The sequence below is a fragment of the Pituophis catenifer genome, unplaced genomic scaffold (genome assembly GCF_029215685.1).
Source record: "Pituophis catenifer annectens isolate HBS135680 unplaced genomic scaffold, rPitCat1.0.hap2 SCAF_18, whole genome shotgun sequence".
Lineage (NCBI taxonomy): Eukaryota > Metazoa > Chordata > Lepidosauria > Squamata > Colubridae > Pituophis > Pituophis catenifer.
Genome location: NW_027256898.1, coordinates 5096134 through 5122815, shown reverse-complemented (window position 1 = coordinate 5122815; position 26682 = coordinate 5096134). Strand labels below are relative to the sequence as shown.

Below are 26682 nucleotides of genomic sequence, written 5' to 3'. Positions count from 1 at the left end.
TTGGCTTGGTATGCTTCCAATCCACTGTTCGTCAACCATGGTTTAGGATAACAAGCCAACAATCATGGTTTATACGGTACTCCAAAAAGCCAGCATATATATATATATATCTCCTGGGAAATCCAAATACAGGTAGTCCATAACGGAGCCCAAAATTTTCTACTGCCAAGTGAGAAAATTGTTAAGCGAATTTTGTTCCATTTTAGGACCTTTCTCGCAACAGTTATTAAACGAATCCCTGCAGTTTGTTACATTAGCAGAATGGTGGTTAAGTGAATCTGGCTTTCCAAACTGGCTTGGCTTGTCAGAAAGTCACAAAATTGGAATCGCATGATACATTGCAACCGTCATAAATACGAGCCAACGATCTGAATTTTGACCCCTCGGGGATGCTGCAACGGTCATAACTCTGAAAAACGGTCATAAGTCATTCCCCCCCCCAGTGCCGTTGTCTCTTCAAACGGTCACTAAATGAACGCGGTTTGTAAGTCGAGGCCTACCTGCGTTTAAAAAAACAGAGCCAATTTTATCTTTTTTTTCCTTTTAATTCTCGCGGCCGTTTTCTCCTAGGCTGGGTTTCGGCTACATAATTGCCCAGCCTGAAAACAAACCAACATTTGGATCATTTTGCTAAAGACGGTCTGTGTGTGTTTCTGTGTGTGTGTGATAGGGGAGAAAGTAGGAAGGGAAATAAATTAATACACGGGAAGGAAGGGCAGGAGCAGGCCTCCGTCTTGTTAGCGATGTGTCAAGGGCAGAGTAAGGGTGAGAGGAGATAAGTAATTTTGCTGTCAAAATTATTTAGAGATGTCATTAAAATCGCCTGGGGCTTTCTCCAGCGCTTCAGGCCACGAACGAGGGTTTTTAATTGGTGACAGCCGCTTACGGGAGGAGTCGAGCATGTGTGTGTCCCGTTTGTGCGGTGCAGGGGGACACCTGAAAGGTTAGCTGTGTTCAGGTGTGCTTAGGCTAAAAATTCACTGGCGGAAGTCCATCTGTCCGACTTGTGAAATACGTACGAATATGCATGGATGCAGGGAAGTTGGTGTTTTGTTTGGGGGTTTTTTTGCAAATTATTTTTGGGGTTCTGTGACTTCATTCTGCAACGGTGGTGCAGCTGCTGTGTGCAAATTGTATTCTCCCCGTTTCCCAACTTGGCAAGCACTTTTAGCTACACAACAGATGTCAGAACTGTGTGTTTTTATTTATTTTTTTCAGGGACAGAAATGCGATTTGTCTCCCGTTCTGGGCCTTTAATCCCTCGGTTGTTAATCAATGCCCATCGTGTGTGAACGGGCTGGCCTGGTCTACCCCAAAATGTGGGAGGGGGCATTCTGCTCCCTTTCACCTTTCAGCTCCAATCCAGGAGCCCTCAAGCAGTTGCATTCACGACAAATTCAGCTGCCTAACATGCAGGAAGTCCAAGTTCGAATCTGAGTAAGGGTCTGGCTAGCTGATGAAAGCTAAAAGGCTTGAAATAGATCTATACTAGTCTCCCTTTATTTCTTTATCAGCAAAATATAAATTTTATCTATCTATCGCTATCTATCTATATCTATCTATATTATCTATCTATCTATCTATCTATCTATCTATCTATCTATCTATCTAAACCTTTATTAACATTTAAAATCCAAAAATACAAGTTAAAATACATCTATAACAAAAATACATCCGTAATAATTATACAATTCAACGTCATTCTGACAGTACGTAATTCTTAACTTTGTTCATCTATTCCCGCATATTCCTACTCAATCGACATATTTAAACACATTTTATATCTTATTTTATTCTATATGTTCCGTATTTTTAATTTCTATCCACTGATACCAATTTTCCCAAGTTAAGTAGTATTCCGAGTCTTCCTTATTATTTAGTTCTAAAGTAAGTTTGTCCATTTCTGCACATTCGAAAATTTTCTGGATTATTGCACAGTCTGTTGGTATAGTGGACATTTTCCAGGCATGCACAAGTACAATTCTTGCTGCTGTGGTTATATGAATAATTAAATATTTAATCCTTTTAGGGTAATTTCCTTTAATAATCCCCAGAAGAAACAGTTCAGGTTTCAATTCTATTTTACAGTGTGCAATTTCTTTTAGCCATTTTTGTATTTTAATCCAGAATTTTTTAACTTCTGGGCAAAGCCACCATACATGGAAGTAGGTACCTTGTTCTTGTTTGCATTTCCAGCAATTAGGTTTTAGGTTGGGGTACATTTTTGTGAGTCTTGTTGGGGCTAAATGCCACTGATAGAACATTTTATATTGGTTTTCGTTATATGCGGCAGATTTTGTTCATGTATAGTTTTCCCCCAAAAATTTTTCCCAATCTTCTAACTCAATGTTGTGCCCAATATTTTTAGCCCATGCTATCATTGATCCCTTTACAATTTCTTCTTCTAAATCAAAATTTAATAAATAATTATATATTTTAGATAGTAATTTTTCTTCCGGGCCTGTTAATAATTTATCTAATTGTGTAAATTTCGGTTCAAATCCAAATTCCTCTAAATCTTTTTTTGTATCTAGATTGCACTTGAAGATACGGCCACCAATCTATGATTATTCCCTGTTCCTTTAATTCTTGGTTAGATTTTAATCTTCCTCCATTGTCCAAAATTTCATTGTGTTTTACCATTTTACCAATATCTAATGTGTTGGGGTAGATCAGCTAACCTTTTTGCCGTTGTGTGCCAAAAGCAGGGGGAGCACGGGGGAGGATCATGTGCATGTGTGCCCATACCCATAATTCAATGGCCCACCCCCACGCCCCGTTCCCCTCACACAGGCACACACGACCCTCCCACGCTCACCCCACTTTTGGCATGCGATGGCCAAAAGGTTACCGGTGGGCCTGGTAGGCCCGTTTTTCAACCTTCCCAGGCTCCAGAGGCTTTCTTGGAACCTGGGGAGGGCGAAAACAGCCTTCCCCGCCCCCGGAGGCCCCTCCGGAGGCCGGAAATGGCCCATTTCCGGACTTCCAGTGAGCCCACAATGCCCATTTTTTGCTCTCCCCAGGCTCCAGAGGCTTTCTTGGAGCCTGGGGAGGGCGAAAAACAGCCTTCCCCATCCCACTGGAGGCCCTCCGGAGGCCGGAAATGGTCCATTTCCCGACTTCCGGTGAGCCCAGAAGGCCCGAAAATCAACTGGCCGGCGCGTACATGCACGCTGGAGCTGAGCTAGGACAACGCTCGTGTGCCCACAGATATGGCTCCGTGTGTCACCTGTGGCACACGTGCCATAGGTTCACTATCATGGGGATAGATCATTGCCTCCATAGTGGATAACCAGCCTGGTATTTTGAGATAATGTTTCTTCTTAATTCCCTCCCAAGTCTGTATCAGTGAACCTCGTAGTGTATGTCTATAAAAATATGAATGTTTCTTATTTCTGGTGTTCCATATGAAGGCATGTGGGCTGGCCTATTCTAAGAGGGTCCTTACGACCACGTTTGATTAAGCAGTGTACAGGTAGGTAGGTGGTCCTCAACGTACGACCACGATTGAACCCCGAATGTATGTTGTTAAGCGAGTTGTTTTGTTCAGTGGGTTTTGCTCCGTTTTGCAACCTTTCTTGCCTCTGTTGTTAAGTGAAGCCTTGCAGTGGATAAGTCAGTAACTCGGTTGCTAAGTGAATCAAAGCCGTTGACTATGCTAAACAGAAGGCCGCAACGGGGGAATCACGTGATCCCCGGGACAGTGCAACCGTCATAAGTATGAACCGTCTGCCATGTGTCTGTATTTTGATCACACGATCCTGGGGATGCTACAATTTAATTTAATTTAATTTATCACATTTATATGCCGCCCAACTCCCAAGGGACATAGTTACAAAGGTTGTAACTATGAAAAATGGTCGTAAGCAATGGTGGTATTCAGCCGGTTCTAGCCGGTTCGGGCGAATCAGTAGCGGCGGCTGTGGGAAGCTCCGCCCACCTGCCCAGATGTCATCACGTCTTGTTTTTGACGCTCTATGCATGCACGGAAGGCCCTGCACATGCCCACGCGCTCACATTTGCGAACTGCTAGTGAAGGTAAGTGATTACTACTAGTCGTAAGTCATTTTTTTCAGTGTGACTGTTATAAGTGGAGGACTACCTGTGTTGACTACCGCCAACTTTGATAACAACACTGAGCAATAATTGCCGTGATTTTTTTAAAAAGCTCTGCTTCCTCTTTTTTTAAAAAAATAACATCCTAATGAAAAAACTTAACAGGAATCTGGTTGGTCGATTTGGGCCAAGTTTTATTGGATTGCGGTGTGTGTGTGTGTGTGTGTGTGTGTGTGTGTGTGTGTGTGTGTGTTAAAAAAGCGCTTCACACTCTGGTGTCCTCAAGTCTGGTTATGCAAAGTTTGCGTTGTTTTTTTGATTCATTTTGCACAGCAAGGGAGGGGAAGAGCAAAAGCAAAATTTCTCTCCCATCGACTTTCCAGATCAGCTGCTGTTCCCAGTGAGAGACCCTGCGAATTTTAATTATCTGGGTAGATTTATTATTTAAAAGCACTCTTTAGTCAACCAGTGATCGAATCAGTGCCATCCGGATGAGTGACATTTCCTTCTTATGGGTCTCTTTGGCACTTGCCAACATGCCCCCCCCCCCCCGCCCCCAGATAAAACTCCCCTGTTTCCAGCCTAATTTTGCCGCTCTTAAAATCTCTTCCACTAACCGGATGACTTTGGATGCAAAGACATGAGGTTTAAATTTATCCAGCTTCTTAGATGGAGCACAGACGAAGCTTAAAATGTTGGACTTTTAACAGCCAGAAAAATTGGAATGGGATTTGGGGTGTCTTACCTCCTTTTGGGGGGGGTCTGTATAGATATCGATAGTCTTTGACTTACAAGAGATGCTTGAAAGTTAATAACGGCAATGAAAATAGCGATTTAGGACCATTTTTCACACTTCTGACCATTGCGGCATCCCCGTGATCATGGGATCAAAATTCAGATGCTTGGCAAACGGGTTCGTATTTATGACAGTTGCAGTGTCCCGAGGTCACATGATTCCCTTTTGCGACCAAAGTCATCAGGGGGAAGTCAGATTCACTTAACAACCAAGTTAACTAACTCATCCACTGCAGTGATGATTGAACAAGCAGTGATGATTTAACAAACGTGGCAGGAAAGGTCGTGGAAATGGGGCAAACAAATGCTTCACTTAACAACCGAAATTTTGGGCTCGGTTGTGGTTGCAAGTCGAGGACTTAACTGTGATGGTTGTAAGTGCGAGGACTGAATCATAAGTCGCTTTTTTTCAGTGCCGCGTGTAAACTTCGAATGGTCACTCAAGGGTTGGAACTTGAGGTCTGCAGTACCTGTATTTGGGCACAGGTGCGCTGAGTCAAAACTGGAGTTTTACTTTTAGTAGCAAAACATTTGTGGCAATTGTGTCCAGCGTGAGAGATTCTGAATTAGAATTTTAGAATTCTTTGTTGGCCAAGTGTGATTGGACACACAAGGAATTGGTCTCTGGTGCATAGGCTCTCAGTGTACATAAAAAGACAAGATACATTCGTCAAGAATCATAAAGTACAACACTTAGTGATAATCATAGGATACAAATAAGCAATCGAATCATACTAGTACTATCATACTATGATAGATAGATAGATAGATAGATAGATAGATGATAGATAGATAGGAAGGAAGGAAAGAAAGAGAAAAAGGAAGAAAGAAGAAAGAAGAAAGAAAGAAAGAAAGAAGAAAGAAAAAGAAAGAAAGAAAGAAAGAAAGAAAGAAAGAAAGAAAGAAAGAAAGAAAGAAAGAAAGAAAAAGAATGAATTTTTTATTGGCCAAGTGTGATTGGACACACAAGGAATTGGTCTCTGGTGCATATGCTCTCAGTGTACATAAAAAGACAAGATATCATAAGGTACAACACTTAATGATAGTCATAGGGTACAAATAAGCAATCAAATCATACTAGGAAACAATGATAGATAGATAGATAGATAGATAGATAGATAGATAGATAGATAGATAGATAGATAGATGATAGATAGATGATAGATAGATGATAGATAGATAGGAAGGAAAGAAAGAGAAAGAAAGAAAGAAAGAAAGAAAGAAAGAAAGAAAGAAAGAAAGAAAAAGGAAAAAAGAAAGAAAGAAAGAAAGAATTTTTTATTGGCCAAGTGTGATTGGACACAGAAGGAATTGGTCTCTGGTGCATATGCTCTCAGTGTACATAAAAAGACAAGATACGTTCGTCAAGAATCATAAGGTACAACACTTAATGATAGTCATAGGGTACAAATAAGCAATCAAATCATACTAGGAAACGATAGATAGATAGATAGATGATAGATAGATAGATGATAGATAGATAGATAGATAGATAGATAGATGATAGATAGATAGATAGATAGATAGATAGATAGATAGATAGATAGATAGATAGGAAGGAAGGAAGGAAGGAAGGAAGGAAGGAAGGAAGGAAGGAAGAATTCTTTATTGACCAAGTGTGATTGGACACACAAGGAATTGGTCTTTGGTGCATATGCTCTCAGTGTACATAAAAAGATGATACATTCGTTAAGAATCATAAGGTACAACACTTAATGATAGTCATAGGATACAAATAAGCAATCGAATCATACTAGGAAACAAAGATAGATAGATAGATAGATAGATAGATAGATAGATAGATAGATAGGAAGGACGGAAGGAAGGAAGGAAGGAAGGAAGGAAGAATTCTTTATTGGCCAAGTGTGAGTGGACATACAAGGAATTTGTCTTTGGTGCCTATGCTCTCAGTGTACATAAAAAGACCATACATTCATCAAGAATCATAAGGTACAACACTTAATGATAGTCATAGGGTACAAATAAGCAATCAGGAAACAATATCAATATACAAGCAGCAAAGTTACAGTTAGAAGTGTGCTTGATTTCAGCGTTCGGTGTAACCCTGTACTCATTCAGCGTTTCTTGACTGACATGATCTCCTTTGAAAAAAACAAAAACAAATGCAAAATCTGGATACGTATCCAGAAGGGAGATCCTCCGTATCTGTAAGGATGACTTTTTGGTCCGTTGCTAAGGCAACAGGCATCGGGAGCAAATGTGATAGAAGAACTAAGATAACCCTGTAACTCGCCCGCTAATTCAAAACGGGAGCCTTGATTAAGGAAGGGTTTACTGCTTCCTGCTGGGAATTGGGGAGAGGTGGCTCACAATTCTCACAAGCGTGGCGGCTTGCTCAAGAGTCGATCCCCTGCTCTCCCGTTCACCTTTTCAGTGGCAAGCAGTAAGGGATTTGAACCTGTTTGCGTGTCTTGAAGGCTGCTAAAATAGTTCTCCCAGGGGTACAGAGGCACAGAATCAAAATCACCTGAAGTATTAGTACCGCTTTAGGAAGCCTAAGTAAGGAAGTCTGCTTTTTGGCTGTTTTTTTGGCCATTTTCAGGCTGCTTTTTGGGCCGTTTTCAGGCAGATTTTCCGGGCCGTTTTTAGGCAGTTTTTCCAGGCTGTTTTCAGGCAGGTTTTTCGGCCATTTTTGGCCTGGAAAAATGGCCCTGAAAACGACCCGAAAATGGCCCAAGAAACAGCCTGAAAATGCCCCCAAAATGCCCCCCAAACAATCAGTTTTTTGGCCGTTTTTCAGGCTGTTTCCAGGCTGTTTTCCGGTGCCCGCGAACACCAGCTGGCCGGCACGCATGTGTGTGCTGGAAACCAGAAGAGCAGATGGCAACAGTGCATGTGCCCACAGAGAGGGCGCTGCATGCCACCTCTGGCATGCGTGCCACAGGTTCGCCATCACGAGACTAGGGGATGACACGATATCAATATTCCAGTATTCGAGGGACTGCCACAAAGAAGTGGGGGGTCAATTCATTTTCCAAAGCAGCTGAAGGGAGGACAAGTAACAATGGATGGAAACTAATCAAGGAGAGAAGCAACCTGGAATTGAGGAGAAACTGCCTAACAGTGAGGACAATTCATCAGTGGAACAGCTTGCCACTGGAAATCGTGGGTGCTCCATCACTTGGTGGTTTTTAAGAAGAGATTGGACAACTATTTATCAGACAGAGGATAGGCCCAGGTGGCACACGTAACCATATCAGTGGGCACGCGAGCTCAGCTTCCAATAGGACTGGAAGTTGTCAAACAGGCCATTTTTGGCCTCTGGAGGGCCTCCGGAGGGGTGGGGAAGGCTGTTTTCACCCTCCCCAGACGCCTAGAGAGAGCCAAGTGAGAAAGAAAAATGGGCCTACCAGGCCATTGCGTGCCAGGAGCGGGGTGAGCGGGGGTGGGTGGGTCGCATAGAATTCTGGGTGTGGGCAGGTTCGCACATGACCCCCCCTGTCCCCCCTTCCTGGCACACGATGGCAAAAAAAACAGCCATCATTGGGATAGGGTCTCCTGTTTGAGCAGGGGGCTGGACTAGAAGACCTCCAAGGTCCCTTCCAACTCTTATTCTGATTGTACGGTGGCCCTTTGCCCCACGTGGGAAGCAGTTCAAAGATGCGCTTTGCCGTTGATGTTTTTTCTGAACGAAGTTGCTTTGTGGGGCTCCGCATTTAAAGAAGAGAAGCGAGAGATCCTTAAAGCCATTATAGAAGTTTTGCTCGGCTCCAACGGGGCGAGGGAAGCTTTAAGCCCACCCACCCACCCGTCCCCCCCCTCCCCTCCCCAACCTCCTCTCTTTCATTTTTTTTTGGCAGCCGACTGGAACAAAAGAGCTTTTGAGTTTTTTTCCCCCGGATAGATTCCGCTTCATCTCGTTTTCTTGCCTGTTTTCTTCGCCGCCTTGGCGGTTTCTTGACAGGGTGCCATAAAAAATTGGGTTGGAGCAACGGAGCACATGAAATCACAGCCGTCTGGAGAAGGAAGGAATTGATTTTGGGAGATGTGGAAAGGGGTTTTGGGGTGAAATGGGTTTTGTAAAGAGATTCAGAGCAAAAAAAACAACATACCGCCGTATTCTTGAATTCAGCCAATTTACTATCAGTTTGCTTCTTGATGTCAGTTTTGGATTTATTTATTTTTTTTTAAATTAACAGGTTGGAAAAATTCAAAAGCCCTTTATATAGCAAGTTTAGCATGCATGATTTTTTTGCGTTTATAGAAATAAAGGAGGAAATTATGAAACGCTCTCATACCAAATTAAGCTGAACTGGGCATCTTGTAAATTGGATTTTATGTATGTTCCTAGATTTGCACTGGGTGAATTGCATCTGTCCTTAACAATATTCCACTTTACAGATCTGCAGAAAGGTTGAAAATGTGAGGATCGATATTAACACAAGTAGTCCTCGAGTTACGACCACCACTCAGGCCCAACATTTCTGTGGCTAAGCGAAACTTTTGTTCAGCGCGTCTGCCCCATTTTACGACCTTCCCGGCCACGGACGTTGAGTGAATCACTGCAGTTGTTCAATTAGTCACACGGTTGTTAAGTGAATCTGGCTTCCCCGTTGACTTTGCCCGCAAAAAGGGATCACCTGACCCTGACCGTCATAAATGCGCAGAACGCCGTGGTTGTTAAGCAAAGCAGCCACTATGTAAAACCTGCAATTGCGTTTACAATCGTGCTTCGGTTGTATAGACCTGCAAAGGGTTCTGAATGTGCGGGATGGTTACAATGGCATCATCATTGTAGCTGAGAATGGTCACTAAATGAGGCGGTCGCTAAACGAGGACTGACTGCAATGGGTTTGCTGTTGGCTTTGTCCCATTTACTATCGTTCCTTTTTTTTTTTTTTTTTTTGTTTCCTAGTAAGTTTGCAACAAAATTGTACAGCAACTGTGAACTTGGTTCGAATCTTTCATTTCAGGGCATTGGAACGAAAATGTGTAATAGAATTTTAATCAAAAAGTTTTTTTCTCCTCAGTTTTGGCCATACCGAATCTGGCTTTTTAATTAATTAATTAATTAATTCATTCATTCATTCATTCATTCATTCATTCATTCATTCATTCATTCATTCATTTATTTATTTATTTATTTATTTATATTTATATTTATATTTATATTTATATTTATATTTATATGCCGCCCTTCTCCAGAGACTCAGGGCGGCTTACAATGCGTTAAGCAATAGCCTTCATACTTTCGTATATTTTATACAAAGTCAGCTTTTCTTTCTTTCTTTCTTTCTTTCTTTCTTTCTTTCTTTCTTTCTTTCTTTCTTTCTTTCCTTCTTTCTCTTTCTTTTCTTTTCTTTTTTTTTTTTATTTGATTTATATGCCGCCCTTCTCCGGAGACTCAGGGCGGCTTACAATGCGTTAAGCAATAGCCTTCATCCTTTTGTATATTTATACAAAGTCAGCTTCTCTTTCTTTCTTTCTTTCCTTCCTTCCTTCCTTCCTTCCTTCCTTCCTTCCTTCCTTCCTTCTCTTTCTTTTCTTTTTTTTTTAAATTTGATTTATATGCCGCCCTTCTCCGGAGACTCAGGGCGGCTTACAATGCGTTAAGCAATAGCCTTCATCCTTTTGTATATTTATACAAAGTCAGCTTATTGCTCCCCACAAACTGGGTCCTCATTTCACCTACCTTAGAAAGGATGGAAGGCTGAGTCAACCTTGAGCCTTGGAGAGATTCGAACTCGCAGTAATTGCAGGCAGCTGGATGTTAAATGCTGCCTTAGTAGGAGGCATTAGCCTCCTACGCCACTCTGGCTCCTTTTAGATTGCATCTGTCTTTTAAAGAAGAAATTTGAACAGCCATTTATCTGAAATGGCAATAGAAGTCTCTTGTTTCAGCAGGGGGTTGGACTAGAAGACCTCCGAGGTCCCTTCGGACTCTGTCGTTCTGTAATGAAACAGCCCCTGAGCTAAGTACCACGCACGAACAGCGTGCAAAGTCCGTGTGCCTTAAAAAGTGGACGTTGCCTAATAATTTGCATATCGTGCACAAAAGGCACGCTAGGGAAAAAAAAATATTAATTTCCCATTTCTCGGCAAAAAGCGGTGGCACAGTGTGCAATAGAGCAGAATTACTTTCCTTTAGGAAGGAATTCCGCTCGTTCCCAGTTTCCCCCTTGATCTGTTGGCTCAGTGCTGGTAGCTGACGGGTATTTATAGGAAAATATAAATCTTGTCTGCAGGCTACTTCTGCTGACTGCCGGCTGCCTGCAATTTGGCAGTTCGAATCTCACCAGGCTCAAGGTTGACTCAGCCTTCCGTCCTTCCGAGGTGGGTAAAATGAGAACCCAGATTGTTGGGCGCAAAAGGCTGACTCTGTAAACCGCTTAGAAAGAGGGCTGTGAAGCACAGTGAAGCGGTATATAAGTCTAAGGGCTATTGCTATCTTCCTTCCTTCCTTCCCCCCTCCCTCCCTCCCTCCCTCCCTCTTCTTTCCCAGTGGTTAGAATGCAGTACTGCAGGCTGACTCTGCCCACTGCCAGGAGTTCGATCCTGACCGTCTCAAGGTTGACTCAGCCTCCCATCCTGCCGAGGTGGGTAAAATGAGGACCCAGATTGTTGGGGAGCAAAAGGCTGACTCCGTAAACCGCTTAGAGAGGGCCGTGAAGCACTGTGAAGCGGTATATAAGTCTTAAGTGCTATTGCTATCTTCCTTCCTTCCTTCCTCCCTCCCTCCCTCCCTCCCTCCCTCCCTCCCTCCCTCCCTCCCTCCTGTCCTTCCTTCCCAGTGGTTAGAATGCAGTATTGCAGGCTGACTCTGCCCACTGCCAGGAGTTCGATCCTGACCGTCTCAAGATCAACTCAGCCTCCCATCCTGCCGAGGTGGGTAAAATGAGGACCCAAATTGTAGGGAGCCATAGGCTGACTCTGTAAACCACTTCAGAGAGGGCTGTAAAAGCACTGTGAAGCGGTACACAAGTCTTAAGGCCTATTGCTATATTGCTATCTTCCCAGCTACATTTGAACCTTTTGCAGACCCGGACTGAATCTCTCTTGCAGCCTGTGAGTTTAGCTTGTTTGTTCTTCCTTCCTTCCCCCAAACTTATCTTATGCCACTACCCTCCACCCGGATTCACCCTTCATTTCTTTTGTTCCGACAATCAATTCCTACACCGCGTGAGTGACTCCGTAGGGAAGGGAAACTGCCTATCGATCGGCTGCACTGTGTGAAGAGAGGGCTTGCATCTTGAACAGCGAATGGTTCTTGGGGACATGGGCTGGGTAGGCTTGGAAGCGGATTGCCTTGGTCTTCGTCATCATCATCATCCATGGAAGATTTGTCCGTGCGGTCCCGGAAGGTCCGTTTTTGACAGGGTCCTGCATGCCAAGAATTAACTGTCCATTTTGCAGTATAAAACGCCTCCTGGCCTTTGAAGCAGCGGGTAGACTGCTGAAGGTTCGCAGGGGTTCGGGAGAACCTCTAGCTAAGATTCTGTGCAGTTCGGAGAACCCCCAAATTCCACTCCTGGCTGGCCCCGCCCATCCCTCCCCTCCCCTTCCAGGAGTCCCCACGAGGCCTGTTTTGGATGTAAATGCAAATGCAGGGTGCACATGGACTGTTGTCAGTCCAGGACTACCTATATCTACCATATTTTTCGGACTATAAGATGCACCTAAATTTAGAAGAGGAAAACAACAAAAGAAAGTGTTCGGCCTCCGCACGCCCCATTTTTGTTCCTTTTTCCGGCCCTTTTCCCAGCCTTTTTTTGTCCTGTTTTTTTCTGAAAAAAATGGGCCGAAAAAAGCCTCGAAAACGGGCTGAAAAAAGCCTCGAAAATGGGCTGAAAAAAGCCCTGAAAACGGGATGAAAAAAGGCCCAAAAACGGGACGAAAAAAGGCCCGAAAATGGGGCGTGCGGAGGCCAAAAAACAGACGGCGGGTGGCTGGTGCTTTGGCAATATTTGGTCTATAAGAAGCACAGACATTTTCACCCCCTTTTGGGAGACAAAAAAGTACGTCTCATAAGTCCGAAAAATATGGTATATATGATATTAAAGGTTTGGAATTGGTGTCTCTCTCAGCCTTTGTTCCTTATCCCAGCCGGTCTGGCTTCACCCAAATTCCTCCTGCCTTTTCTCTCTTTCCTTCGCAGCCTTGTCGGACGTTTGTGCCAAACTTTTAAGGTCCAGACACCATTAATCTCCCCTAAATATGGAACTGGCTTCCTGCACCTGTTACGACACTTGAGCGTCCGGGCGGGGCTGTTCCTGTCTCCGTTTTGGCGTAGGAATTGAGACTCCTCCAAGGAGCTGTTTCGAAAATGATTTGCAGTGCTGAAATGCGAACAGCTGTGTTGACTGTAGAGGCCAAAACCGGGTGGGTTAAAAGCCCCCACCCCCAGGAGTGTGAAATCGGATCAGGGTTTACCTTGGTTTCGTTTTTTTTGCGATGGTTTGTGCAAATGCACCTTGCAAAGTTAGTTGAAGGTTGAGGTGGATCGCGCAAAACGAAGGGACTGGTTGCTGAGAGTGGTGTGCTGCTTGACATTACGACCACAGTCGGGACTGGGAATTTCGGTCGTTAAGCGATGCAGTTGTGAAATGAGTACCCTGTTTCCCTGAAAATAAGACCCCACGCGAAAATAAGCCCTAGCATAATTTTTCAGGATGCTCGTAATATAAGCCCTACCCCCAAAATAAGCCCCAGTTAAGATCGTCATCAGACGGAGGCGTTTAGTACCGTATTTCCCCCAAAATAAGACCCAATTGGAAAATAAGCCCTAATGCGTCTTTTGGAGCAAAAATAATGCCCAGTCTTATTTTGGGGGAATCACGATAATCACGGGACTGGACTTTGTTTTTAGAACCATTTTTTGCCGCACTCATTAAATGGATGGTGCAGTTGGTTAAGTCCATCACACAGCCATTAAACAAAGCTGGCTTTTGCTATTGGAGTTCGCTGGGTCAGAAACTCTCTCTCCCCCTCTCTCCCTCTCCCTCTTTCTCTGTCTCTCTCTCTCTCTTACACACACATACACACACACACACACACACACACACACACACACCGGATGGTGCAATGGTTGTCACTTGGAGGATGGCTCACCAGCTACTTTTTACTGGCAAGATTGGAATTCCGAATGATGTTTAAATGAATGTTTGTAAGTCAAGAACTATCTGTAGTGAGACTTCCCATTTCCCACTTCTCCTTTGGGGTGCGAGCTAATTTTTTTGGGGGGTGGATGGATCATTTTTTTAGACCTTCCTTTCTTCTCGGGAAAAGGCTTGGACACTTTTGAAGCTTCGTCCTTTTGCAATTCAGCAGGGGCGGATAGCGTGAGAAGTGAAATTAGCTACGGAATTAAGGACTTTCGAAGCGGCGTCCTAAATTCCGCCTTATCTTCGCTGCAGCTGCTGTTCCTTGCTTCTGTACGGAGGGCAGGGAACCGTCTGATCTTCCCATCCAGACTCTGCCACCAACTGGAGTAGCAAAATCCTGATGGAACAGGATGCCAATCATTAACCGGAACTGTTTCGGCCTTAGCAAAATGCAAAAAAAAAATTGAATTGTGTGTTTGTCCTAGCGTGTTTTGCACCAAATCCCTCCTCACCCTTGGATGGGTTTTTTAAAAAAATGTGCATTTGTGTGAACGCATCCGATAGGATTAAATATAAACCATGGTGGGGGAGGGAGGGAGAAACTGTGGTTAAACCAGAATGTATGAGTCTTGTGTGTGAATGTAACCCATGTGATCGATTCAATAACAAACCATGGAGGAAACTATTGCTAAGCCAGAAGGTATGGCTTTGAATGGCGTGAATCAACGGTGGGTTTCACATTTTGTTACCACCGCTTCGTGCACGCACGCACCTTCCACACCTGCGCCACGCCTTCCGTGCATATGACTTGCGTGCGTGCCTTTCGCGCACCGCGCCCAGCCTCAAAACTGTGTCTAAATAGAGTGAGTGGCCCACCCGTGATCTCCGCTACCAGTTCCCCTGAACTGGTACGAACTGGCTGAATACCGCCTCTGGTGTGGATGCATCCAATGTGATTGATTCAACAAAAGCACAGAGGAAATGATTTCTAAGCCAGAAGTAGGGGTGAAATCCGAACCGGTTTGCTACCAGTTCGCTGTCCGCGCATGCACGCTGCGCATCAAATGCACGCTGCGTGGGCATGCGCAGTGCGCACCAAACACACACTGCACATTTAAAAAGCTACCGGTTCGCTTAGCAATAGTTTCTTCCATGGTTTGTTATTGAATCAGTTAGCTACTGGTTCAGTTGAACTGATAGTTTTTATTGCTACCGGTTGGCCCGAACCGGAGTGAACCGGTAGCATTTCACCAGCGGTGGGATTCAAGTAATTTAACAACCGGTTCTCTGCCCTAATGATTTCTTCCAACAACCAGTTTGCCAAACTGCTCAGAAAGTTAACAACCGGTTCTCCTGAATTGGTGCGAACCGGCTGAATCCCACTGCTGCATTTCACCCCTGGCCAGAAGGTACGGCTTTTGTGTGATGTAAATGCATCTAATGCGACAATAAACCACAGGAGAAACTGGTTAAGCTAAGAGCGGCTTCTGACAGTCTGGGAAAACTACTTTTGAGTGATTCTTCCTGAAATTTCAGAACAAAGATGGATATGAATTCAAGTTTGCTGGGTTATAATTTTGCTACTTCCACTCCTTCCGGTGTTTCTCTGTTAGAAGGCGAAGAAGTGTGGGTACAATTGAGCAGCCTTTCTGAGATACAGACAAGAGATACATAAACGTAATATTCTACTTGGAGAATATTTCGCAAAGCCACGTACGTGTTTCAGATGCGGAGATCTTCATGAGAACATGGCAGTTCTGACGTGGATCCCTCTTATTCCTCACAGTTTTACATGGACTGAGTTCCCACCTTCAAATTAACCTTAACAGTCACCAAGACACTTTCTCAGTTTTCTGCCAAGGGATTGTCCCACTCTTTAGAAAGAATGCATCTTGCTATAAATCAAAGATCTGACAAAATGAAATTCAAGGGTGAAAAAAGTAAGGTTCTACATTTAGGCAAGAAAAACCAAATGCACAGGTACGGTATATGTAGTACTTCGCTCAATAGTAGTAACTGTGAGAGGGATCTTGGAGTCCTCACTTAAATAGGAGCCATCCGTGTGCAGCAGCTGCCAAAAAAGCCAACACAGTTCTAGGCTGCATCAACAGAGGGATAGAATCAAGATCATGTGAAGTGTTGATACCACTTTATAAGGCCTTGGTAAGGTCACACTTGGAATCTGGCATCCAGTTTTGGTTGCCACGATGTAAAAAAGATGTGGAGACTCTAGAAAGAGTGCAGAGAAGAGCAACAAAGAGGATTAGGGGACTGGAGGCTAAAACATATGAACAGTTGCAGGAACTGGGTATGTCTAGTTTAATGAAAAGAAGGACTAGGGAAGACATGATAGCAATCTTCCAATATCTCAGGGGTGCCACAAAGAAGAGGGAGTCAAGCTATTCTCCAAAGCACCTGAGGGCAGGACAAGAAGCAACGAGTGGAAACTGATCAAGGAGAGAAGCAACCTAGAACTAAGGAGAAATTTCCTGAGAGTTAGAACAATTAACCCATGGAACAACTTGCCTCCAGAAGTTGTGAATGCTCCAACACTGGAAGTTTTTAAGAAGATGTTGGATAACCATTTGTCTGAAGTGGTGTAGGGTTTCCTGCCTAAGCAGGGGGTTGGACTAGAAGACCTCCAAGGTCCCTTCCAACTCTGTTAGTCTGTTCTATTCTAAAGAATGTCAAACTTGCTCCTACTTTTATCTTTGAATGAGTAAGAGTTGTTTCAACCAACTTTCCTTTTTCTAACTTTCAAGGCCCTGTTCCTGCAAACTCGGTGCATAAGATGCAAAAAATTTAAATCTTTCTTGCTCAAAAAGTTGGATGACTTAGATTAACAGAGAATGGAAGTGACCATGTTGGCTAACAGTCTGGTGCTGAAAAGGTATTCGAAAATGTCATAACTAGCTTTTATTACTGATGTTTTGGTCACCACATTATAACAAAAAGATGTTGAGACTCTGGAAACAATGCAGAGAAGAGCAACTAAGATGATTAGGGGACTGGAGATGACAACATATGAAAAACGTTTGCAGAAATTGGGAATGGCCAGTCTAGAGAAAAGAAGGATCAGAGGTGACATGATAGCAGAGTTCCAATATTTGAGGGGCTGCCAGAAAGAACAGGGGGTCAATTTATTTTCAACTCTGTCATTCTGTATTCTATGTATTTTTTTTTTCTGTTGTTTTTGGTCAAATTCTGGGCAGCCTCTCTGGCTTTTCTGCCAAAATAATCAAGATGGGGAAATTTCCCCAAATGTTGGTAGGCCCACCTGGAACAGCAGATAATATGGCAAGTGTCGCACGATACAGTTCAAAGGTGAAGAAATATTTCTTCCTCCGTGGGTAGGGAAATAAATGCGTGAAAAAAGAAGATGACGGACTAGAGAGTTTGCTTCATTTGGTCATCATCGTCCGTTCTTGAGGCGTGCAGAAAATAAAATAAAAATTCTCCGCTCGGGCGATCAACCGAGTGCTTCTGTGGGTATTGTTCAGAAATTAGAAGTCTTTGCATTCTTTCGGATGCGTTGCTAAGAGGAGGAGTAGGAACTGTCTACCTGATTTTTAAATTCTGCTCTCTGAATTCGCTTAACCAGCAGACCCAAGTTAGTCTTTTGCGTGGCTGATCTCGAAAACACCACCAAACAGCCACACAGTTTGAGCTGTCGAGTGTCTGACTTTAGAAGAAAAACTGAAAATTGAATTTGGTCTCCTCCTGCTTTTTTTAAATCAACCCTTGCTGTCAGAAAGTGGGTTGAGGAAACGCAAGGCGGTTCTGCTTTTTGTGAACGTTTAGAAGAAATGTTTTCTTAACCGAAAACTTTGCTGGAGGTTGGCTTTCTAAAGGCACCCAACTTCCGAATACCGTTTCCTGTTCGGTGGCTTAGATGTAGCTTTCTGAAAAGTGTGATTTCCTCTTAAGCAGCTGTCTTGGCTGCAGAAACTTTGAAAGTAGGTTTTCAAATCCCATTTCCCAAATTTGACCCCCTCGGAGTTCCCGAATTCTACCCCAATCCTGGCAATCTGAAATGACTCAAGATTTAATTATTATGCGTCCGATTGATTTTACGCATATTCGTTTTGTGCGTATATTTTAGGCTAATTTTGTGCATATAGTTCAGCGGTTAAAAGCGTTCACTTGTTGAAAAACTGCTGGAGGGGTTTTTTTTTTCTCTCTCTCTGAAGACCTTTTCCAGAATAGGAAATATTCACTTATTCTAATGAATAAGTCTTGGAAGATTTATTTGATAACGTTGAGACTCTGGAAAGATTGTAGAGACGAGCAACAAAGAGGATTAGGGGACTGGAGGCTAAAACATACAAAGAACGGTTGCAGGAACTGGGTATGTCTAGCCCAGAGGTCAGCAACCTGCAGCTCTGGAGCTGCATGTGGCTCTTTGGGCCCTCTGTTGTGGCTCCCTGTCAAGGTGATCCTACCACTGGCTGGCTCCACCCCTCGACCTCCCCTCCCAGTCACTCCTCACCTGGCCTGAGAAGGTAAGGGTGACGACGGGGGATGGAGAAGCGGCTGGGGCAGAGACAGAGAGATACAGAGAGAGAGGGAGAGAGACATAGAGAGATACAGAGAGAGGTGGGGAAAGAGGGAGGGAAGGGAGAGAGAAATATGTCAAAAGGATTTTGTGGTTCCCGGTGTTTTTTTTAACAATTGGTTCTCTGTCCTAATGGGTAGGCATGGCTAGGGGTCATGTGACTGGTGGAAGTGAGTGACATCAAATTGGGCACGCCCACCTAGGTTTTGTGGCTCCCGGTGTTTTCTTTTCTGTGGGAAATGGGTCCAAATGGCTCTTTTTGAGTATTCAAGGTTGCAGACTCCTGGTCTAGTCTGATGAAAAGAAGGACCAGGGGAGACATGATAACAGTCTTCCAATATCTCAGGGGCTGCCCCAAAGAAGAGGGAGTCAAGCTATTCTCCAAAGCACCTGAATGCAGGACAAGAAGCAACGGGTGGAAACTGATCAAGGAGAGAAGCAACTTAGAACTAAGGAGGAATTTCCCGACAGTGAGAACAATTAATCTGTGGAACAGCTTGCCTCCAGAAGTTGTGAATGCTCCAACACTGGAAATTTTTAAGAGGAGACTGGAATGCTATAGGGCCGTGATGGGGAACTTATGGCACATGTGCCGGAAGTGGCAGACAGAGCCATCTCTCCGGGTATGCCAGCCATCACCTGTTGCTCTTTTGAGTTCCGGCGCATGAATGCGTGCCAGTCAGCTAGTCTTCGTGTATGCATGTGCACCAGAAACGGCAAAATACCAGGTGACTGGCATGGAGAAGCTCAGCTTTCCGGCACGCGTATGTGCGCTGGGGAGCTGCTCTTCTGATTTCCGATGCTCTCCCCGTGTGGTGCACGCACTCCCATTTCGGCCCTCGGTGCCGAAAAGGTTCGCCAACACTGGTATAGGATTTCCTGCTTGATCAGAGAATTAACCGTGTTTCCCCGAAAATAAGTCCCTGTCTTACATTTTTTTTGAACTCCGAAATAAGCGCTTGGCCTTATTTTCGGGGAGGTCTTATTATTTTGGAGCAAGATGGGGCTGTCTTACCTGATTTCCAGCTCTGTGTTTAAATATTTTCAGAGGGAGGGCTTATTTTCAGGGGGAGGCTTATTTTAGTGCATGCGCTCAAAAGCCCAATTGGGCTTATTATCAGGGGAGGTCTTATTTTCGGGGAAACGGGGTAGAAGACCTCCGAAATCCCTTCCAATTCTATGTTCTATGTTTTTAAGATGTAGAATATTCAACGGCTGCTTGGAAGTCCTGACAGATCTCAAGAGTTAACGCTTGGTTGGTTTGATTAGAGATGGATGTTCTCGTGCGCCAGAGGTGTTATGTGCTCCTTTGGTCAAGTGATGAGTGACGCATTGCACGCCTGATAAAAAAGCTGACTTGGTGGACTTTTCTGAATGGTGGACAGGAATGCCGACAATGTAAACTTATCAGTCATCGTTAACCGATAGTAGGAAAGCTGCAGATAAGAAGAATGTATCTCCTACTCTAAGGAGGCTGTGGTGTAAGATAGCACGAATGGTTTAACTGGCTATCTATTTGCACTGCCTCTCTAAGGGACCTTGGAGGTCATCTAGTCCAGCCCCCTTACTCATGCAGGAGACCTATACGTGGGATTCGAACCGCCGACCTTTCTGATCGGCAAGCTCAGCGTCTTAGCCACTGAGCCACGTAAGGGAGCTGCCGCAAGTCCTTGACTTATGTCCACAATCAGGGCAGAATTTCCATTGCTGATCAAGGCAGTTAGGTCTCTCTGGGCACGATGAGAATATATATCTCATCTGAACAAAACTCCTCATTGGTGATAGGAAAGGCATCCGGCCAATAAACACTCCACTCCATTCAGTTGCCCAGACTCCACCCCGCAAGGGATTATGGGGGTCATTAAATGAAGATGATCAAGGCAGTTAAGTGAGTCAGGCTGGTTTTATGACCTTATTTGCCACGGTCGTCGAGCCAATCACTGCCGTTGCAAAGTGAATCATGCGGTCGTTAAGCAAAACCGCCTTCCCCCGTTGACTTGGCTGCTCCGAAGCTGGCTGGAAAAGTGATCGCGTGACCCCCTGGGATTCTGCAACCGTCAGAAGTACATGCCAGTTGCCAAGCGCCCAGATTTTTGATCACAAGAGGGTGGGGATGCCGTGAGGGTCGCGAGTTCGAGAACTGCTCCTAAGTCACCTTTTTCAGTGTTGTTGGGACTAAGAATGGTTGTAAGTCAAGGACGGCTGTAGTTCGTTGGCTGCCGTTCTAGAACCCGCAGATCGTTCCCTTCTGTTGTATGCCAGAATTATGTGGCACATCCTTCCTTAATTATGCCCTCCTCACTGCGTTGAGTGGCAGTTCAGTGGCCAATCCAACTCTTTGTTTGTGGGAATGTCGCCCTTAAAGTTGGCATCGTTCATTGTGAGATTTGTTGGTCCCGTATGTGCAGAGTTGGCACTAACTTCATCATCATCTCCTTTTAATGACCCCATAATCCCTTGCATCGGGGTGGAGTCTGGGCAACTGAACGGAGCTGAGAATTTACTGGCTGGATCCCCTTCCTGTTGCCAATGAGGAGTTTTGTTCAGCAGATATATATTCTCAGTGTGCCCAGAGAGAGAGAGATATCTGCACAGAGTTGGCACTAACTTTATCGTCAACTCCTTTCAATAACCCCATAATCCAGGGGTGGGAATGGAGATTTTGCAGAATCCTTCCCCCAGGAGTGGGGAGGGAATGGAGATTTTGCAATATCCTTCCCCAGGAGTGGGGAGGGAATGGGGATTTTGCAGTATCCTTCCCCCAGGAGTGGGGAGGCAATGGGGATTTTGCAGTATCCTTCCCCCAGGAGTGGGCAGGGAATGGGGATTTTGCAGTATCCTTCCCCCAGGAGTGGGCAGGGAATGGGGATTTTGCAGTATCCTTCCCCAGGAGTGGGGAGGCAATGGGGATTTTGCAGTATCCTTCCCCAGGAGTGGGGAGGGAATGGGGATTTTGTAGTATCCTTCCCCCAGGAGTAGGGAGGGAATGGGGATTTTGCAGTATCCTTCCCCTGGAGTGAGGTGGGAATGGAGATTTTGCAGTATCCTTTCCCTGGAGTGGGGTGGGAATGGGGATTTTGCAGTATCCTTCCCCCAGGAATGGGCAGGGAATGGGGATTTTGCAGTATGCTTCCCCAGGAGTGGGGAGGCAATGGGGATTTTGCAGTATCCTTCCCCAGGAGTGGGGAGGCAATGGGGATTTTGCAGTATCCTTCCCCCAGGAGTGGGCAGGGAATGGGGATTTTGCAGTATCCTTCCCCTGGAGTGGGGTGGGAATGGAGATTTTGCAATATCCTTCCCCTGGAGTGGGGAGGGAATGGAGATTTTGCAGTATCCTTCCCCCAGTAGTGAAGAGAGAATGGGGATTTTGCAGTATCCTTCACCCAGGAGTGGGGAGGGAATGGGGATTTTGCAGTATCCTTCCCCCAGGAGTGGGGAGGGAATGGAGATTTTGCAGTATCCTTCCCCTGGAGTGGGGTGGGAATGGGGATTTTACAGTATCCTTCCTCTGCCATGGCCACCAAGCCACGCCCACAGAACCGGTAGTAAAAAAAAAAAAAATTGGGCTTCACCACTGGCGCACGCTTAACATTTTCGGTTCTGAGCAAGCCACCTCTAGGTAGTAGTGGGTTTTATAGAAGGATCCTTTTGACTCCTGCCCTTTGAAAAGGAGCCCAGAGTTTTGAAACGGGCTTGTTCAATTTGAAAAATAAAATAAAATAAAATAAAATAACCAGGAGCTCCTGGGCAGTGTGAGTGTGTGACTGCAAAAGGAGCGAAATGCAAGAAGAAAATAGCTGTGCCGTCCGTCTCCCATCGGTTCCCCCCCCCCCGGCTGCAAATAGGAAACTCGCAGATGGAGGATATTTTTAGCATTGCTTTTCCTGTGTGTGTGTGTCTCTCCGCCTGCGAGCGTGGGGATTTGGATCGTTCTGCATGGACCGAGTTCTTTAGGTTGTATTGGCGGGCTTTAAATGTTTCTCTGTAATAGTTGTTTACCTCATCTCGGACAATTCAGAAAACTGTCTGAAAACAGCTGGCCAGTGGCTCGGTTGAATTTTGAGGCCCTTGGCCATGGGGATGCTCGGTGGTAGTCGTAAGCGCGAGGATGGGTTGTAAGTAACTTTTTTTTCAGTGCCGCTGCAATTATGAACGGGTTGCTAAATCAAGGGTTATAAGAATTGTGCTTCCTTCTTCTCTCTCTCCATTTTCCCTCCCTCCCTCCCTCTTTGAATGTTTCTTCCTTCTTTCCATCCATCCACTCATCCATCCATCCATCCATCCATCATCTTTGAACCTTCCTTCCTTCCTTCCTTCCTTCCTTCCTTCCTTCCTTCCTTCCTTCCTTCCTTCCATCATCCATCCATCATCTTTGAATCCTCCCTCCCTCATTCTTCCCTTCCTTCCATCCATCCATCCATCTACCCATCCATCAATCTTCTATGAATGTTCCTTCCCTTCCGCCCTCCATTTTATCTTTCCTTCCTTCCTTCCTTCCATCCATCCATCATCTTTGAATCTTCCCTCCCTCTCTCCTTCCTTCCTTTCTTCCTTCTATCCATCCATCTACCCATCCATCAATCTTCTATGAATGTTCCTTCCCTTCCGCCCTCCATTTTATCTTTCCTTCCTTCCTTCCTTCCTTCCTTCCTTCCTTCCTTCCTTCCTTCCTTCCTTCCTTCCATCCATCCATCCATCCATCTACCCATCCATCAATCTTCTATGAATGTTCCTTCCCTTCCGCCCTCCATTTTATCTTTCCTTCCTTCCTTCCTTCCTTCCTTCCTTCCTTCCTTCCATCCATCCATCCATCCATCCATCCATCCATCTACCCATCCATCAATCTTCTATGAATGTTCCTTCCCTTCCACCCTCCATTTTATCTTTCCTTCCTTCCTTCCTTCCATCCACCCATCCCTCAATCTTCTTTAAATATTCCTTCTTCCCTCCCTCCATTTTATCTTTTCTTCCTTCCTTCCTTCCTTCCTTGAATCGTCTTTGAATATTCCTTCCTCCCTGCCTCCATTTTATCATCTTTCTTCCTTCCTTCCTTCCTTCCTTCCTTCCTTCCTTCCTTCCTTCATTTTTTCTTTCTTTCTTTCTCTTTCTTTCTCTCCCTCCATCCCTCCTTCCCTCCTTCCTTGAATCTTCCCATCCATCCATCCATCCATCTTCTTTGACTGTTCCTCCCTCCCTCCCTTCCTCCATCCCTGAATCTCCTCCTTCCTTCATTATGAAATATTGACGGATGGTGGGTGTCCCTGCAGAGTTAAACGCTCCATCCTTTCCATCTCTTCAGCTCCGTGAGGTTGTTTTTTTTTCTCTCTCTCTCCGCTTCCTTCTGCCCCACACACGTTGCCAATTCTGCTTCATCCAAGGCTGCCGTGTCTCTGGGATCAATTAAAAGCTCGTCACGGTTCTACTGGGAGAGATTATTCTGCGTTTTCTGGCACTTGTTCTATCTCCCAACCAGAGCCCAGATATCCCTCAACCTCCTTTGAGTACCTTAAGGTTTTTTTTCCCCCTTCCCTTGTTTTCCCATCTCAAGGCCTCCTTCCTTTTTTCCCACCCACCCCTCTCCAAATTGTGCACTGCAAAATAATCTGATTTTGGGGTGGGTGGGTTTATAGGAGCTTTGTTGGAGAGGTTTAATTGTTCACATATAGGGCATTTTTGTCTCCTATCATTTTAATTTGCTGGAATTTCAAGAGAGAAATTGTGGGTTTTCTTTCCCTTTTTGGTGGGGGAAAAAATATCCACGATTTGTGCCAAACGCATTGGAGAGAAACAGAGATAGGTGGGCTGTGGATAGACTGTCAGGTTTCGAGGTCGTCTCAAATAAATTGCATTTCAAACAAAGTCTTTGAAGGAAAACTCCTATTTATTAAGCACGACATTCTAAAATCCGACCCCATCGAAGCCAACACTGACTTCCAGACCCAAAACCCTCCCTTTCCGTTCCCCACTCCCCTGCACTCATTGGCCATCTTCCAAGTCATTCTACCCCCTACTCTACCGCTCCAGCTCAAAGGAATTTCCCCCCTCCCATCCCATCTCCTAGGGGATATTATCTCCAGGGAAAATAAGTAGGTGAAAAGTCAAACGTCCCTTTCCAGACGCCTCCACTTCTCCTTCTTATGTCAGCACTAGAGTAAATGCAGCTTGAAGTGCTGACACAGACTTTTCTAGATCAAGGTATTAATGTGAAGTGTTGATACCACTTTATAAGGCCTTGGTAAGGCCACACGTGGAATCTGGCATCCAGTTTTGGTCGCCACGATGTGAAAAAGATGCGGAGACTCTAGAAAGAGTGCAGAGAAGAGCAATGAAGGTGATTAGGGGACTGGAGGCTAAAACATATGAAGAACGGTTGCAGGAACTGGGTATGTCTAGTTTAATGAAAAGAAGGACTAGGGGAGACATGATAGCAGTGTTTCGATATCTCAAAGAAGAGGGGGTCAAGCTATTCTCCAAAGCACCTGAAGGTAGGACAAAAAGCAACGGGTGGAAACTAATCAAGGAGAGAAGCAACTTAGAACTAAGGAGGAATTTCCTGACAGTGAGAACAATTAACCAGTGGAACAACTTGCCACCAGAAGTTGTGAATGCTCCAACACTGGAAGTTTTTAAGAAGAGGTTGGACAACCATTTGTCTGAAGTGGTGGAGGGTTTCCTGCCTAAGCAGGGGGTTGGACTAGAAGACCTCCAAGGTCCCTTCCAACTCTGTTATTCTATTCTATATGATACAGCTACCGTATTTAGTTTTTTTTTTTTACTTCCTTATTTTTCTGCAAAAAAGGGGAAAAAGAGAAGGGATCGGAAAAGGGGAGGGACACAATGAAATGCTTTTTATGAGCTGATGGGCCGCCCGTCGCTTCGTGGGTTCTCGCCATAAAAAAAAAAGTCTCACAGTTGTCGGACGTTGGCAGCTGGCACGCGGCTGTTGTCCAAATTGCAATAATAAATGGCAGTTTGTAAGATAGCATGTGCTTTATCTCTGGATCTCTGGGGCGATCGGCATCAAACGTCTCACCTCGCAGAAGTGCGATTCTGAGAGATCGCACAGACGTAACTGTACGTGTCGCAAAAAAACATCCAGTGCAAAGAGTGTGCAAAAATATTGCCAGGGTTGGCATCTTAACAAATCAACCGGATTGGGTTACGTCGTTGGCTTATCCCTTCTGTGCCTGCTTTATTTTTCCTTCCTCCGCAGCGCCATTCCTCTACTGCTGTCTCCCCTCTTTAGAGCTCTGAAAAATATTTTTGGATCAACGGAGGCTTTTAATATTAATCTTTATAAAGAAATGTACAGTGGTGGGTTGCTACTGGTTCGTCCCGGTTCGGGCAAACTGGTAGCGGCGGTGGGAGGCTCCGATGTCATCAAATACCCTCTGTACATGTGCAGAAGTTTCTGCGCATGTGCAGAAGTGCCATGCACATGAGCGAACCGGTAGCAAAGGTAAGTAAAACCCACCACTGAGAAAGGTATACCTTTTCGTGTTGGAGAGTTTCTTCTCTTGGCAGAAGTTCTGACGTATTTTTATTTATCTTTTTTCCTTCCACTTTTCCAGAACCGGGGGCGCTTGGCGGAGAAGAGAACGATACCTTTGCCTCCCTCTCGGACTCCGAAAAAGGAACCCCCTGCTCTCTTCTCACACAGCGACAACCACAAGGAGGTGGAAAAAATCAACGGGCATCACCCTCATGTCAAACAGGAGGAGGACTTGCATATTAGTATCATGAAAAGAAGGTATGCGGGTATCCTTTTCTTCTTTTTTTTTTCCCCTCCCAAAAGCAGAATTGTGTAGGCCCGGGATGGGGAACCGACGGCACGCGTGCCCGAAGTGACACGTGGAGCCATGTCGCCTGTCACACGTGGTGTCACCCGTTCCTATTCCGGGGTTCTGGCGTGTATGCGCGCACGACAATCCGCTGGCCTTTTTTGCGTGCTGGAAACTGGACTTTGTATGTCCAAACGGGGCAACTGAATTCTGCCCCATTTTATGACTTCCCTTGCCACCGTTGTTAAGTGCACTGTATGGTGGTTAACAATGGTTGTCAACAGCGATAGGTTTCAAATTTTTTTACTACCGCTTCTGTGGGTGTGGCTTGGTGGGTGTGGCAGGGGAAGGTTACTGCAAAATCCCCGTTTCCTCCCGATCAGCTGGGACTCTGGAGGCAGAGAATAGATGGGGGCGGGATCAGTCAGAATTT

General features: G+C 44.9%; 1 protein-coding gene across 1 annotated transcript in view; it reads left to right on the top strand.

Annotated features, from left to right (window-relative positions):
* The window catches only part of SAMD11 (sterile alpha motif domain containing 11), a 110121-nt gene that overhangs the window by 19109 nt on the left and 64330 nt on the right, over positions 1-26682 (top strand). The window contains exon 3 of the mRNA XM_070955967.1: positions 26040-26218. Coding sequence (XP_070812068.1) covers positions 26040-26218 — 179 coding nt within the window. The remainder of the gene's footprint in view (positions 1-26039; positions 26219-26682) is intronic.